The 16,941-nt window shown below is 37.2% G+C and overlaps 1 protein-coding gene across 5 annotated transcripts in view; it reads left to right on the top strand.

Annotated features, from left to right (window-relative positions):
- SPHKAP (SPHK1 interactor, AKAP domain containing) overlaps nt 1–16,941 on the top strand; it is a 195,162-nt gene that overhangs the window by 50,757 nt on the left and 127,464 nt on the right. For all 5 annotated transcript variants that reach the window (XM_055290859.2, XM_055290860.2, XM_055290864.2 and 2 more), the window contains one exon: nt 152–257. In XM_055290859.2, the coding sequence (XP_055146834.1) occupies nt 152–257 (106 nt within the window). The remainder of the gene's footprint in view (nt 1–151; nt 258–16,941) is intronic.

Below are 16,941 nucleotides of genomic sequence, written 5' to 3'. Positions count from 1 at the left end.
AAATGTCCATTTCAGCAGGGGGATTTGCAGTGTTTAATGCAATCTGAAAAAGATGATTTTTGATACACCACATTGTGATTTATTTATTATTTATTTCTAAATATAGATATGACTCACTGGAATGTGTTTTTGTGTTTTGGGTCACAAACAGCAACTTGGAGTCATCACGGATGTATGACGTTTTAGAACCGCAGCAGGGCAGAGGCTGTGGCAGCTCAGGAAGCGGCCCGGGGAACTCCATCACAGCCTGTAAGAAGGTAACCTTGCCCTACGCCACTTTCTTCTTGCCAGTTGAACTTGAACATTCGTTTAATTTGAAATTTTAAGCACTCTTCCTAAAGTAGAAACAACAATAAAAACAAACAACAAAATGGTCCACGGTTTGCTTTCCTGAGTAAGCCTTGATAACATTAAAATTTTAATTCATGGAAATGATGAGAAAATTCAGGCATAGAAAATTATAAGCCTCCACTGCCATACTACTCAACCCAAGACTTTTCACCAGTAGTTCTTCTTAAACTTAGCCATAAATAACAGTTTCTTGCATCTCCTTTCAGAAAAATGTTCATGCATTTTGAATGACTCAACATATTTTATTAAGTTACTAAATCTGTATCTAAGAAAACTTTAGGGCTGTTTTGCTTTTGATATTTCCATAAAACAAAGGGTATGCTGGGCTTATTTTATTAAGAAAAACAGAATTGTATTTTCTAGAACATAGACTTAAGAGCTGATAAAAAAAAAAAACTATGCTCTAAGACACTTGCAAAAACCATTGAACGACATAAAATCATAGAATTTAACTACCTCATTTTTCCAGCCAATCAAAACTAAGGCCCCAAAACTTGAAGTAGAATGCCCATGATCCTGGTTCCCCATCTAATGCTTTTGTCACTATTTGATGCTGAATTCCAGGGAATTATATGTTTCTTCTCATCCCAATTCAGAAGCAATCACACTGAGTTATTTCATTTATTGCAAAAATATTAAATTATAAAAAAAGTATAGATGTAAATTAACACAAATGCTGTTACTAAGCATATTGTTATGTGTATGTATTGTGTATATATGTAATATACATTATATGCATGCGTATATATACACATATATGTATGTATATATATATATATATATATATACCCAGTTAAGCAGCATTAATAATTCTCTGCTTGTGTGACTTTTGTATAAGTTTCTAGTCTTCAAGTATTAGAAAAATTAATCTGTACTGAAAAATATACTTATTACAGAAGGTAGAATTAAACATAATTTTACAAAAGTATTTGCATCCATTCATTCATAACCAAATATGAAAAAAACTCTAATTAATTAAGGATTCTTACTAGCACATGTTGTATGCTCTATTATTCTTTCTCCTCTTATAAATTCTTACAAAGGAATTGGTGCTATAAATTCCACTTTTTAATGCAGGGAACTAAGGCACTATAATTCAAAATGATTTCAAGTTATTCATAAAAGAGCTAATAGTTTATAAAACTATTTATAAAAGAGGTCTCCAAGCCTTAGGTATACTATGTTGAACTCTATAACTCCAAATTATAAATGCTTCATCATATGCTGTACATTTTACAGGGCTAAATAACTTTAGCGTATTCTAACTTTTTAAAATACATATATGTTTATTGATACAAGGTTGTGTGGTATTTAAAAGAAGAATTGAATCCAGAATGCCTGAATTTAACAGCCAGTTTCATCATTATTTGTGTGATCTTGAGCAAATTACTTCATATCTCAATTTCCTCATGTGAAAATTGAAGAAAATAGTATTATCTATTCTATAAGATTGAAGCAAGGACTCAATGAATTAATAGATGTGAAATGTTTATAGCAGTGCCTGGCACACTTCATGCACTCAAAATAAAGATCTCTATCACTAATATTACTCTACAGAAGAATATTATCAGCAAGCATACAGTCACAGAAAATAATTCCATATAGGTATTACCCTTCCTAGAGAGTTAGGGATTTATGATCTGTTATCTCAGCTACAGTTATTTCCCTGGAAAAGAGGTGGCCACATTTATTTCTTTAAAAAAGAAATCCCATCTAGAAGCTACTGAACTAAAAGGGCTATTTGGGCCTGGATGTCTACTCAGAAAATTAAAACTGGCGCTGGGCACGGTGGCTCACGCCTGTAATCCCAGCACTTTGGGAGTATGTGGCAGGCAGATCACCTGAGGTCAGGAGTTCGAGACCAGCCTCACCAATATGGTGAAACCCTGTCTCTACTAAAATACAAAAGTTAGCTGGGCGTGGTGGCAGGTGCCTGTAGTCCCAGCTACTCGGGAGGCTGAGACAAGAGAATTGCTTGAACTCGGGAGGTGGAGGTTGCAGTGAACCAAGATCATGCCATTATACTCCAGCCTGGGTGGCAGAGTAAGACTCTGTGTCAAAAAAAGAAAAGAAAAAAATTAAAAGTAAAGCTAATCTTTAATTCTAAATGACTTCATTAGCATATATATATTTGCGTGTGTATACATATGTTTAAATGTGTATATGTATACATAAATATATACATTTACAAATAAGAATGTAAAATTTTAACATAATCTGACTCATTTCACAATTATTTCTGGAATAACTACTGAGAAATTGTACCATATTGAATTGTCTTTTTTACAGATCACAAATGATCAAATATAGGCAATTTTTTATGGCCCAACCTAAATGCATTCAAAACTCTGTTAGATCTTGGGGAGAAATACAAAGATAGATCATAAATGACCCTCACCCTTAATGAATTCACAGCACACTTTGGGATATAATACTGGTTTCTCTCATAAAAAGTCATATAATAATTCATAAGTTAAACTATTATGTGAGATAACAACAGGCATTCCTTATTTTACTCTACTTCACATTATTGGACTTAGCAGATAATGCATTTTTTATAAAATGAAGGTTTATGTCAATCCTGCATCCAACAAGTCCATTGGAACCACTTTTCCAACAGAACTTGCTCACTTAGTGACTCTGGGTCACATTTTGGTAATTCTCTCAATATTTCAAACTTTTCATTATTATATCGGTTGTGGTGATCTGTTACCAGTGATCTTCGACGTTACTATGGTAATTGTTTTGGAAGCCATGAACTGCACCCAAATAAGATGATGAACTTAATGAATAAACGTGTGTGCTCTGACTACTCCAAGGACACGCCATCTTGTTACAGGCTAATGCAGCTGGTAACTTTAAGTGACAGCCAATGCTCATTTACTATTCCAAAAATCCTAGGGCCCCTATGTATTATGCTAAATCTACTACCTGGGTTCTATAAATGGAATAACAAAGCCTAGATTACAGCACATCTGTTTACAGCATGGTTTACTGAATATTTTAAGCCCCCTGTTGAAGCCTACTGCTCAGATTAAAAGATTCCTATCAAAATATATTACTGCTCATTGACAATTAATCTTGTCACTTGAGATCTCTAGTGAAGATGTACATGGAAATTAATAATGTTTTCATGCCTGCTAACACAACATCCAATCTGCAGCCCATGATCAAGGAGTAATTTTGATTTTCAAGCGTTAATGTTTAAGAACTGCATTTAATGAGGCTATAGCTGTCATAGATAATAATTCCTCTGATGAATCTGGGCAAAGTAGATAGAAAATCTTCTAGAAAGGATTTACCATCCTAGATGCTATTAAGAACATTTATGGTTCATGGAAGAAGGTCAAAATATTAACATAAACATGAGTTTGAAAGTTGATTCCAACTCTCATGAATGACTGAAGGGTTCAATGCACGTAGTTGAAATAACAAGAAAACTGGAATTGAAAGTAGGGCCTGAAGAATGACTGAATTGCTGCAATCTCCTGATAAATCTTGAAGGAATGAGGAATTACTTCTTATGGAAAGAAAGTGGTTTCTTGAGACGGACTCTACTCCTGGTGAAGATGCTGTGAACGTTTTTGAAATGACAACAAAGGATTTAGAATATTACATAAACTTAATAACATAGCAGCAAGTTTTGAGAGGATTAACTCCAATTTTGAAAGTTCTCCTTGAGTTTAATGCTATCGAATAGCATTGCATGCTCCAGAGAAATATTTCATGAAAATGGAGTTCGTCAATGTGGCAAGGTTCACTGTTGTCTTATTTTAAGAAATTGCAACAGCTACTGTAACCTTCAGCATCCAACACCTTGATCAATTAGTAGCCATCAACCTGGAGACAAGATCTTTCACCAGCAAAAAGATCACAACTCACTGAAGGCTCAGATGATCGCTAGCGTTTTTTTAGCTACAAAGTATTTTTAATTAAGCTACATACCTTTTTGGTTATAATGCTATTTCACACTTAATAGACTAGAGTATAGACATAACTTTTATATGCATTGGGAAACCAAAAATTTTGTGAGTCCCTTTATTGTGATATTTGATTTGTTGTGGGGGTCTGCGACTGAATCCACAATATCTCTGAGATGTGCCTATATAAATCCATAGAAAACAGATATTGTTTTCATTAAAAGCTACAAGCCAAGATCGTCCTTATATCTGCAATAGACATCAGCAAGTTCAGCAGAAGGTACTCAGAAGGATGATCAAGTTTTGAATTGAGAAAGAGAATATACACCCAAACTTGGAAAGGGCTGCTGCAAATTAATGAAGAAGTCAGTACCTTTCCTGGAATGTATTTTTTAATATTTATAGCACATTCCTTTCATTTCAAATATTCTGTCAAGCTTACATAATAATTGCTTTTTTTTTTTTTTTTTTTTGAGATGGAGTCTCGCTCTGTCACCCAGGCTGGAGTGCAGTGGCGCAATCTCGGCTCACTGCAAGCTCCGCCTCCCGGGTTCACGCCATTCTCCTGTCTCAGCCTCTCCGAGTAGCTGGGACTACAGGCGCCCGCCACCACGCCCGGCTAATTTTTTTGTATTTTCAGTAGAGACGGGGTTTCACCGTGGTCTCGATCTCCTGACCTCGTGATCCGCCCGCCTCGGCCTCCCAAAGTGCTGGGATTACAAGCGTGAGCCACCACGCCCGGCCAATAATTGCTTTTAAAAGACAATTTAGTAACTGTATATGCCACCGTGGGGCTGTCATTGCTTACCTTCTCTTCAAAAGAGTAGTTCACCAATGTTTTCTTCTTCTTTGTATCCAGAACAAAAGCACCCAATAAAAAGTCATTTAATATTGAATGGTTTTATGCCTTTATTGATTATTTTATTATGAAATAATATTGCAAGCTAATTCTTTACAATCTTGTTAATCACAGATTACAGAACAGAGAAAGTGAAGGTCCGTGTGTTAAATGCACATGCAATGTATGTTCTGTACAAAAAAGGCAAAAAGAACAGGGACAGTTACATCTGAGAAGTAGCAAGGCGGTCCTGATAAATCACCACTCTTCACCGTCAATCAACCTTCACTGAGAGTAACATGGATAATTGAAATCTGTCGGCAATTCCCCAAACTCATTTCATGTAATCGTGTCATCTTTTTCCTCATCAAATCTTTTTATTAGAACTGACATATTGCTAAATTAACCGGCGGGAGAAATAAAACAAGGGTCCACAAGAGAATGCATTAGTTGGATAATCAGCCTCCAAAAAAATTGCAAATGGACTGAATTCCTTTCACATGTTTCATAGTGAATCTCTAAGGGTTTCGGGAATCCTACCCAGACACAATTGCTTGTGTTCCTCAAATTTCCTCTGTAGTATTGGAGAAATATGGTCCTGGGAAGCTGCAGCTCTGAAAAAGCCATAGCATCAGGAAAGAGACTTTGGTGTGCTTAGGGAGGAACTCTTCAATATATATTTTTGGTAGTGAGAGATGGCCTTTCCCCAGAGCTAAGATGACCATTTTCATATACTGTCCTGGTATTTTGTTAATAGACCCCCATTTGCTCTCAAAAGTGCTTTGGTGTGCAAAATAACTTATATGGTCATCCCATCTCTGGCTTCGGAATTATCTTTTCTCTCCCTCTCTCTTTTTTAAGAGGTAGGAAAGTTAGATAAATTCACACTGAGGTTTTAGTGATTGCTTAATGGAGTGATGACAAATAAATTATGTTTGCTACTACTATCACCCCCCTCCCTTAACTGACATTGATAATTGAGCCTACTGAACCTGGACATGACCTCAGAATTCTACTTATTACAAAGCTCTAAACAACCACTTTCAATCTATCCAGGTTGGAAAGTGAGCTAACCTCTATGTCACCCTAATTAATGTGCACTGAGACACAGGGGCAGTTTTAACGTATGCGACATGATTTCCCAAAATAATGCATTTAAAATTATAGAATCACAAAATATTACAAGAAAAAATGGAAAAGAGCTGCTGGGTAGGGAGCCCTAAAGTTCTCCCCCTAAAATCCCTTGAATTATATTTAACATAAGCATTGTCTGATGCCCCCATCTCATACAACCACTCCTTTTTGTTGTTGTTGTTGTTGTTGATGTTGTTGTTGAGGCATATCACTCTGTTGCCCAGGCTGGTGTGCGGTGGTGCGATCTCAGCTCACTGCAACCTCCGCTTCCTGGGTTCAAGCGTTTCTCCTGCCTCAGCCTCCAGAGTAGCTGGGATTACGGGTGGACGCCATGACACCCAGCTAATTCTTTTTGTATTTTAGTAGAGATGTGGTTTCACCATGTTGGCCAGGCTGGTCTCGAACTCCTGACCTCAAATGGGCCACCCACCTCGGCCTCCCAAAGTGCTGGGATTACAGGCATGAGCCACCATGACCAGCCCAACCACTCCTCCTTATAAGACAAATACACCCACCATTGCTAAACTGAATCTTAGGGATTTTACACTGAACGAGCTAAATGATTACAAATGGCATTCTTTTATATTTGTTTAAAACTAGGTGAAAATTCTTCCTAGTCTCTTTATAATAAATAAAAAACTGTTATCTCCAGGGCAGCATTGGGATGTTGTGTATCAAACCTGGACTTGGAATTGAGAGACCTGAATTAGATCCCAGATTTCTCTTCTCACTATATATGCTTAGGCCAGTGATGTCACCTGTCTGACTCGGATTCTCTACGGCTAGTGTGATACTTACATACAAAAAGGTTTGTGTACACCATTGGCACATAGTTGATGCTCAATGAATATTAGTTCATTCTAAATAAATAATCTTTTAGACAAGGGAAATATTTATTTAAATGAAATTTAAAAACGGATGTAAATGTAGCATGCAATGTGCCTCCATTATATTAAATATCTGTTAGATTTTCCTTTCCTCTGAAAGCATTATATTCACTGTCACATTTCCACAACAGCTGGGCATTTTCAATCTATGCTTTACTTAGTCTGAAAGTTTGCTATTTGGGATATAGTGAAACCGAGTCTCTGCGTAGGATTCATGTGAGGAAAAACTTGTTGGAGAAAAATCAACACCTGGAATATCCTTCTCTTTTCATGTCATGTTAATTAAATCCGTCTTAAACTTGGACTTATCAAAGGTGGCAGACTGAAAACACTTCAGGTTCCCAGAGGCAGAGTTTGATCTTAATATGACATCTAAACAGCTTTTTGAAGTTTCAAGAGCATTCTTGGCCATGATTCCCCCTTTTAAACAGACTTAAATTTGCTGTCAACAGTGGCAAAGATATATCTGAAGAATGACAGAATGGATGTCCCTGGATGTTTCATTTTATTCTGCAAAATACACTTTCATCTAAGCTCATATCTTTTTGATAAGATGTAATTAATGAAAGCAATTTAATTAATGTGTTCAGGCACAGGCATACAAATCGGAAGGCGTTTTCACAGTCTGATCCATATCTCTAGAGATATGTTTTTTTATTATACTTTAAGTTTTAGGGTACATGTTCACAATGTGCAGGTTAGTTACATATGTATCCATGTGCCATGTTGGCGTGCTGCACCCATTAACTCGTCATTTAACATTAGGTATATCTCCTAATGCTATCCCTCCCCCCTCCCCACACCCCACAACAGGCCCTTGTGTATGATGTTCCCCTTCCTGTGTCCAAGTGTTCTCATTGTTCAATTCCCACCTGTGAGTGAGAACATGCAGTGTTTGGTTTTTTGTCCTTGCAATAGTTTGCTGAGAATGATGGTTTCCAGCTTCATCCATGTCCCTACAAAGGACATGAACTCATCATTTTTTATGGCTGCATAGTATTCCATGGTGTATACGTGCCACTTTTTCTTAATCCAGTCTATCATTGTTGGACATTTGGGTTGGTTCCAAGTCTTTGCTATTGTGAATAGTGCCACAATAAACATACGTGTGCATGTGTCTTTATAGCAGCATGATTTATAATCCTTTGGGTATATACCCAGTAATGGGATGGCTGGGTCAAATAGTATTTCTAGTTCTAGATCCCTGAGGAATCGCCACACTGACTTCCACAATGGTTGAACTAGTTTACAGTCTCACCAACAGTGTAAAAGTGTTCCTATTTCTCCACATCCTCTCCAGCACCCGTTGTTTCCTGACTTTTTAATGATTGCCATTCTAACTGGTGTGAGATGGTATCTCATTGTGGTTTTGATTTGCGTTTCTCTGATGGCCAGTGATGATGAGCATTTTTTCATGTGTCTTTTGGCTGCATAAATGTCTTCTTTTGAGAAGTGTCTGTTCATATCCTTTGCCCACTTTTTGATGGGGTTGTTTGTTTTTTTCTTGTAAATTTGTTTGAGTTCTTTGTAGATTCTGGATATTAGCCCTTTGTCAGATAAGTAGATTGCAAAAATTTTCTCCCATTAGGACTTCATGTCTAAAACACCAAAAGCAATGGCAACAAAAGCCAAAATTGACAAATGGAATCTAATTAAACTAAAGAGCTTCTGTACAGCAAAAGAAACTACCATCAGAGTGAACAGGCAACCTACAGACACATTTTTATTAGTCAGAGTTTTATTGTTCTTGAACAAGAGCCCCACCAATACTTCTGAGAAGCTAAGAAGTACTTTCACTGTGTTTCAAAGCTAGATATTCACATGATGGAAAATAGATATAATATTCTGTATTTGTAGAAGCTGTTTCTCCCAAAGAAGCAAGGACTTTAAGTACAAATAAATAAAATTAAAGAAAGATCAGCATTATTGAGCTTATTCACATCTCTATAGAAGGAAGACACAAAAATTTCCCCCTGGGGTATAAACCACTCTCAAGTCTCAAACACTCTCTTCTGATCTAGCAGCCTGTCAGTGGTCTTCAGGCTGGTTTCTGATACCAGAGAATGGCCTAGCCAATTTTTGAAAAACAGCTAGATGTTCTGTTTTATCACCATTCTGCAAGAGTAATCAGAAGCATTGAAGAAACGGGGATATTTTTAAGAAAAGAAATAGAGAATTATCCTACTAAAAGTGACATTTAAAGAAAGCTAATCTGATCGTTTTCAAGAGAATTCCTTAAAACAAAGACAGCTTGCAATCTGGGATCTCAGGAGGGGAATACTGGGTGGGGATGGGGATAGCAGAGGGGAGGGGAGGTGGAACCAGTGTAGGGGTAGTGGATGGAGAGAAAAAGAAACCTGGGGGGATACATTTGGCAGTCAAGATCAGGAGGACTCTGGCCATAAGGGCTGAACAGGAGAATGACTACTTAGGCTAAGATGTTTATGAGTGGTGGTACATCTGAGACCACTGGGAAGGGGGCACTGGGAGACAGAGGGGAGAAGCCATGAGTTCAGATTCAGCCCAGTTGCATCGAAAGAGCCAGCCACAACATTCCCTCTGGAGGCAATTTCATTCACCATCTAAGGAAACTTCTGTATGCCCTGAGCCACATCAACATCAGGGTTGTACTGAGGACAGAATGCAAGTAATAAAAGCTTTGATTAAGGGCTCATTTTCTCTTCCTTCAGCAAAAGCAGGTCAGGAATGGCTTCTCTCGCCTTAAAGGCAACCATGTCCACACAGAAACAGAGAGGTGGACTGCCTGTGTTGCATGGCGAGCTCATCCTCTAGAAGATGTCAATGTGGTGACCCTAGGTGGGAAAACTTTAAGCCACCAGTTATGGTTGTTTTGCAGTTTGAATACAATTCAGCTTCTTATTCCGGTCAGTCTGTTTGAGGACTTCTCTTCTGGACTCTGAACTCCACCCACTTCTCATTGCCTCCAGCAATTTTTTCTATACAGTGGTGACAGTCCAACATGCCAGCCTTGTTCTGTTCTCTATAGCTCAGTTCCTTGAGCATCCTTTTCACTGCGTGTGAAGAGCCCCTGGAAGGAACCTGCATGCTTTTACTTTTTTCTTTAAAAAAAAAAAAATCAAAAAGGGGGACTCTGAAAACTTAAAATAGCTTAGAACATTTTGTGGAGTTGAAGCTGATGCTGCACTGCTGGAAGTAGGCAAGTGATCTGTTTTTCTGAATTCCTGTGGTCATTACCCCAAGCCTTTTATATATTGTGTATTAAATATACTGTCCAGAAACACAACAGGTTTACATTGAATATACCTAATCTGGCATTAAAAATTCTCCTTTTTATCTTTGGGTACTTAAAAAAAAAAGACTAGGCAACCCTGCTCCCTAACACTAGCCTCAAGGGCTCCTCTGTTTTCTTTCAGTCCTTCCTCTAAGAAAAGTTCCCAGCATAGTAGCCTGGAGTAGACACTGCATTCCCCACCTGTCCTCATAGCATCCGTCTTTCTTATATCCTGCCAGACCCACCCTCCTGATTAGAGTGCCAGTTTTCAGTCCTGCCAGTGTCAAAGTGGGAAGGAATAACATGGCTCAGATAAATTGGAATACCTCTCTACAAGGGACCTTCTGGCTCATGATCCCTCACAGTGAGCCCTCTCTTTTGCACACTAACATTCACTAGGCACATCTCTGCCTCTTGAGAAGGGAACTCACTCTGAAAGACTCATATCAGGGTTCATATTCTCCAGGATGGAAAGTATCCAAGAAACAGATATATCCCTTCACAGATTATGTGCCCATCTGCATGCATCTTAAAAGGCAGTTGTTTCCTGTAGATTTTTCCCAAGAAGAGAAGAGTCGGAGAAAAGAGAACTGTCTCCTTTTTATTTTATTTTATTTTGTTTTATTTTTGTCTTGCTCTGTCACCCAGCCTGGAGTGCAGTAGTGTGATCATGGCTCACTGTGGCCTCGAACTCCTGGGCTCAAGCAATCCTCCCACCTCAGCCTCCTGAGTAGTTCAGACTATAGGTGCAAGGCACCATGCCTGGCTAATTTTTTGTTTTTATTATTTTGTAGAGACAGGGTTTCACAGTATTGCCTGGTCTTGAATTCCTGGCTCAAGTCATCCTCCTGCCTCGGCCTGTCAAAGTGCTGAGATTGCAGGCAGGAGTCACCGCAGCCAGCCAGGTTACTTATATTTTAATTGCCACAGTCCAAAGGCATGCACCAATACTCAAGAGATGCGTGGCCATTAAATTAATTGTCCCTTTGTCTAGTGGCAAATTCTGCTCTACCTGTACTTTGCATACCAACACAAAATAATCCAAAGTCAATGGAAGGCTTTCATGCACTTCATATACTTTCCTACGTGTGTGTTTCTTCTTATATTTTCCTTCTCTTAACATTAAAATCACATTCCCTTCACTGATAGTATAAATATTATAGCATTATGCTGACTCTAAATAACAATTAATCAGCTGTCCTCTATTTATGTGTCTAACTTGATTCTGCTTAAACCATTGCTGATCATTCATAAATTATACTATATTTGCATTTCCTGAGTGTATCTGTTTTTGTAACTCTTGCATTTTATACTTGAGGCTCAAACTCAGTTACTGCATTCGTGTGGATAAAGCTCTGATCAACTTTCAAAGCCTTCTTCAGCCAGCTGACATCTGTGTGATATGACAGAAGTAGTGTGGCTTGATACTTCTTTTCCAGTCCTCATCAGTTCCCAAGCTCTAACTCGTCCTCTGTACTCTTATTCTTTTGACAACATTAAGATACAGTGTAGCTTCCTGTAATTGAGTTGCACAAGAAAAATAGGGAGATATCTGAGACTGTACGGAAGCTATGCAGGTCATTTCTTGCCATCTTAGAATGCATCCTGACCCAGGGTAACATACAAAGTCTCTAAATTACATATACGGTGACATAAATTTCAAAGAAAGGAGGGCTTTTATTCATAAAGCATCTCCATTTTGTGCTCAAATTACATCCTTATGTGATATTTGTCAGAGATAAATGCTCCATAAATCAGTGTAATCCGTATTTATTTACCAGAAGCAAACTTAGACCAGGTATATATTGCAAAAAGCATTTCGTAGATAAGGACTCCCCTACTAGAAAAACACAATTAGTTTATCTGAAGGTCATTCATTTGTATGTTTATCATGAGATGACAATTTTACCTTTTCTCTTCTCTGGTAGACTTCCCTCCTACCCCCCTTCACAGTAAAGGGAGAGAATGAATGGTAGGCTCACTAATAACCATTTCCTTCCTAACCCTTCCAACCAATCATACCTTTGATCTGGTAGATTTTTCTGGATAACAGAGAATCATTTTGTTCCAAGAGCTAAAAGAACTCCATTATTTTACAATACTTTAAAAATAATCAGTTACAAAATTTCTAAATTTTCTTAGGTGTCAATGGTATAATGCATGAATGCTTTACATCTAACCAAATAGAATTACAGAATATGTCATATGAATAATAAAATAATATTCATACTTTGGAAGTGATTTCTCCTTTTTGTCAAAGGAGGCTAATACACAAGGACTCAGGCAGTCATCCAATAAGACCATCATTAAGAGAAAAATGTTATCCTAACATTTAATTAAACCTTGTGAGAAATAGAGACTAACTCACTCAGTTTCTGATGCCAAATTTTTTCTTCCACACAATAATTTTATTTCTATTTTCTTTTGTTGCTTCTTCTTAGTAGTTCAGTGTGCTTTAAATAGGCATTTCACAGTTTCCCTGTGAAATAATGGAAAAGTATTTATATCCCAGAGTAGGAAACAAAAGACTATAGAATTCTCAGAAAGTTTGCTATGGCGTAAGCTAAATCAGCATGAAGTTAAATGTATAAAATTACATGAAACCCCCTGACTTCTAGTCCAGCATAAGTGTGTGTGTGTGTGTGTGTGTGTGTGTGTATACTAGGCTTTTAAACTATTATAAAATATTTAAGTCAGCAATTAAGCATTAATTAAGCCAGTGACTAAACTTTGCAAAATTATACTAAAAATGTTTTGTAGACTCTTAGAATGCTTCAAGACATTAAAGAATATTTGGCCCAGCGCAGCAATGAATTTCTTTTCAATGAAGGATAAAAGATTCTTTTCCCACTAATGGGACCCTTCATTTCCCATCACTTCCGCCACCACTCATTCTGCACCAGCCATTTACTGTCCTGCAAACCCACCAGGCACACTCCTGCTATGAACGTTTGCTTTCCCTGGTAATCTCTGCCTAGGAGGCTGCTCTGCCCTCAGATGGGAGTGTGGCTGGCTTCTCACTTCATTCAGATCTCTGCTCAATGTCATCCTTAGAAAGTCCTGCCAGACATACTTTCCAAAATAGCATCCCTTATTTCCTTATCCCTTTGTCTGGCTTTATTTCTTTTCATAGTAGTTTTCATTATCTGACATATATGCTTATTTATAATTTATGTGATTATGATGTGTCCTCCTACAACAGAATGAAAAGGAAAATGTTTTTTTTGTTGTTGTTATTCTTGTTTTGTTCACCAATGCTCCAGTTAAATAAACAGCGCCTAGTACAGACAGCAGGTGCTTAACAAGTAGTCGAATGAAAGAATGAATGAAAACTTAATATGGATGGCATTATCCTTGTTTTATAATAGCATTCCAAAGCTAACATTAAATATAGAGTCTAACTAATACTTTTGAATGAGATATGAGCCAATATGGAATCCATGCTTAATTTTTTATTTTAAAACTATCTTGAAAAGAAAAAAGATATCTTACAATGGAAAGGAAAACAAACCACAAATAAATACCACTATTACCTGTTAGAATGACTAAAATAAATGTAAAAGCAACAATTGACAACACCAAGTACTGACAAGGATAGGGACAAGTTGGACTCTCATAACTTATTGGTGGAAATGGAAAATGGTAAACCCACTTTAAAGGACACTTTTTCAGTTTCTTATAAATTTACCATATGACTTAGTAATTTCATTCTTGGGTACTTACCCAAGAAAAGCAAAACCTTAAATTTAGATATAAACCTGTAGGTAACTGTTTATAGCAGCTCTATTTATATTTGCCCCAAACTGAAACAACACAAATTTCCTTCAGCTAATGAATGGCTTAAAAAAAAAACTCTGTGTATCTCCATAGAATGGAATGCTACTCAGCAATAAAAGAAAACAAATAACTACTCATGCACACGATAATATAGGTGAATCTCAAACTCATTATGCTAGGAGAAAGAAAGAGGTCATAAGAGGCTACATATTGTAGGACTCCATCTGCATAACATTTTAGAAAAGGCAACATTTTAGGGATACAAATCAAATCAATAAATTAGAATAAAGCTGTAATATTGTATAGGGACACAAATCAGATCATATATTAGAATAAAGCTAAAATATTGTCTTTTCATCTCTCAGTATGTCACAATTTTTTCCCTTAATTTGTCACAACTTTTCACTTATTCAGGTCCTCTTTTCAACGCACCAATAAAATTTTGCAATTTTCTTTATTCACCTTCTACAGAAAAAAAAAATGAAAGGAAAGAAATCAGATCAGTTGTTGCCAGAGGCTGGGACTTAGGATACATTTAACTGAAAGGAGAAGGATGGATTTGAGGAAGGTGATGAAACTGTTCTATATCTTGATTCGGCTGCTGGTTACACAACCATGTGCATTTTTCAAAACTCATAGAACTTTACACATAAAAAGTGAATTCTGTAGGAATGTGGTATCTCTATCAAGAAAATGTTACCTGGAGTAAAGATGTCTTTATGTTGCCAAGCGAATAGGTCAAAGTGTCTTAGTACTTGCCTTCATTCCAATCATCTCCTCTCCATCTTCACCATTCACTATTCAAATCCAATGAGCCACTCACATCGCAGTCTTCTTGTGTAAGAAAATGTAACTGAGTGCCCTAGAAAGAGCCTAGAACTGCAACGGGAGCCTGCAGAGCCTCCTCTGAGTGATGCCCATGCCTCTTCCAATGGGTTTCTCTGGCTTCCTTTATTTTACTGCTCCACTTGCTTTTTCTCTCCACATCTCCAGCACACATTCATTAATACTTCGTGTCTCATTCGAAAGTTAACATCACACTGTCCAAAGTTATCATCAAGTATAGAGTCTAATAAATGTATTCAAGATATGTTGATAAGAGATTTTGATGTCAAACAGCAAGCAGCTGCTCTGTACCAATGGCATGTAGGGAGAAAAGTGTGGGACACAAATTGAATACGTATATACTTATATAATACTCATATATACTGGGAAGCATGCACCTTCCAATATTTTGAGGAAGACATTTTGTTTGTATTACAAAGACTTTACAAGAACAAAGAAATATTTATATTGGGACAGGCTCAGTTTCAGTTATATCTTGAGGGTTGGGGAAGAACATTGATGAAAACTTCAGGAAGCAGGTGGAATGATATGAAAAAAAAATGTGTGCATCATAAAGGCTATATGGTAGAGCTGTTTATTAAACCCGTGGATTACAGCAGAGCATTTATGGAGGGAGATAATCTGAGACAAAGCCTAGGAACGTCTAAATTGGGCAAAATGCAGTATCTTAAACATTGGAGTTTAGTCACCGTTCATCAAAAGATTAGCAGGAGAGAGCTGAATTAGAATCTATTCTGTCTTGAATGCTAGCCTATTGTTTGGCAAAAAGCCCATAAAACTTTGGGCTCACCCACAGCAAATATTGTCCTTCTGTCTTGTTTTGCAAAACCTAGCTTAGTTGCTGATGGGATTAGAAGGTCCTCAGTCATATTTATTGGATCAGTTAGTCAATTGAAGTTAAAGTCTTATGAGAGAACTATATAACATTAGTAATAATATTAGTAATAAAAATAGCTACTCTTTGTGAGCACTTGAAATAATCAGATACTATATGCATTCATTATTTCTAATGTCTACAAAAGATTCCTCATTTTGAGTAGAAATACCACCCTCATTTTTGGGAAAACTGAGTCTCAAAGAAGTTAAGTGACTTGCCTTGGATTGAACAGTTAAATAATGGAAGAATTAGAATTTGAAACCAGATTTGTCTTCAAAGCTTACATTTTTATTCTTTATTTTGGTTTTAGTAAGCTAGATGGATTTCAGAGATAAGGAAGATAGAAAGATGAGAGAATTACAATACGAATACATATGACCTTTGTGTGTGTCCAGACTTCCCTAACTTCCTTTCTCAAGTATCATCTCTGTTTTAGTTTGTGAGAGCTGCTATCACAAAATATGCTAAACTGTGTAATTTGCAAACAACAGGAATTTATTGCTCACAGTTCTAGAGGCTGGAAAGTTCAAGATCAAGGTGACAGCAGATTCAGTGTCTGATGAAGGCTCATTCTCCACAGATGGTGGCTTTTTGCCATGTCCTCACATGGAAGAAGGGCAAAAAGCTTTCAAGCATTTTTTTTATAAGGGCACTAATTCCATGCATGAGGGCAGAGCCCTTTAAACCTAATCACCTCCCAAAGGCCTTACCTCTTAATGCCAATACATTGGGGATTCGATTTTAACCTATGAGTTGGTGGGGCGGGGTGGGAAGAGAGGAGGACACATTCAGACCATAACAATCCCCATCCCTTTTATTCCCTATCACTGCACTATGTTTATTTCTTCATGATACCCACCACAGTGTGTAATGAAGTGTGTACTTCAATGCTCCTTTATTTTCTGTTTGGCTCCCATGCCAGATATTAAGTTCCATAAATATGGAGATCAGTTACATATTACTCACTGTCGTATTACCTGGAGAGTAATCCATGGTATGCACTAAAAAATTGCTATTTTTAAGTAATTGAAAGAACTTAAGTAATTGCTAATTGTTAA

This window comes from Symphalangus syndactylus, chromosome 8 (genome assembly GCF_028878055.3).
Source record: "Symphalangus syndactylus isolate Jambi chromosome 8, NHGRI_mSymSyn1-v2.1_pri, whole genome shotgun sequence".
Classification (NCBI taxonomy): domain Eukaryota; kingdom Metazoa; phylum Chordata; class Mammalia; order Primates; family Hylobatidae; genus Symphalangus; species Symphalangus syndactylus.
This window is presented reverse-complemented; position numbering and strand designations above follow the sequence as displayed.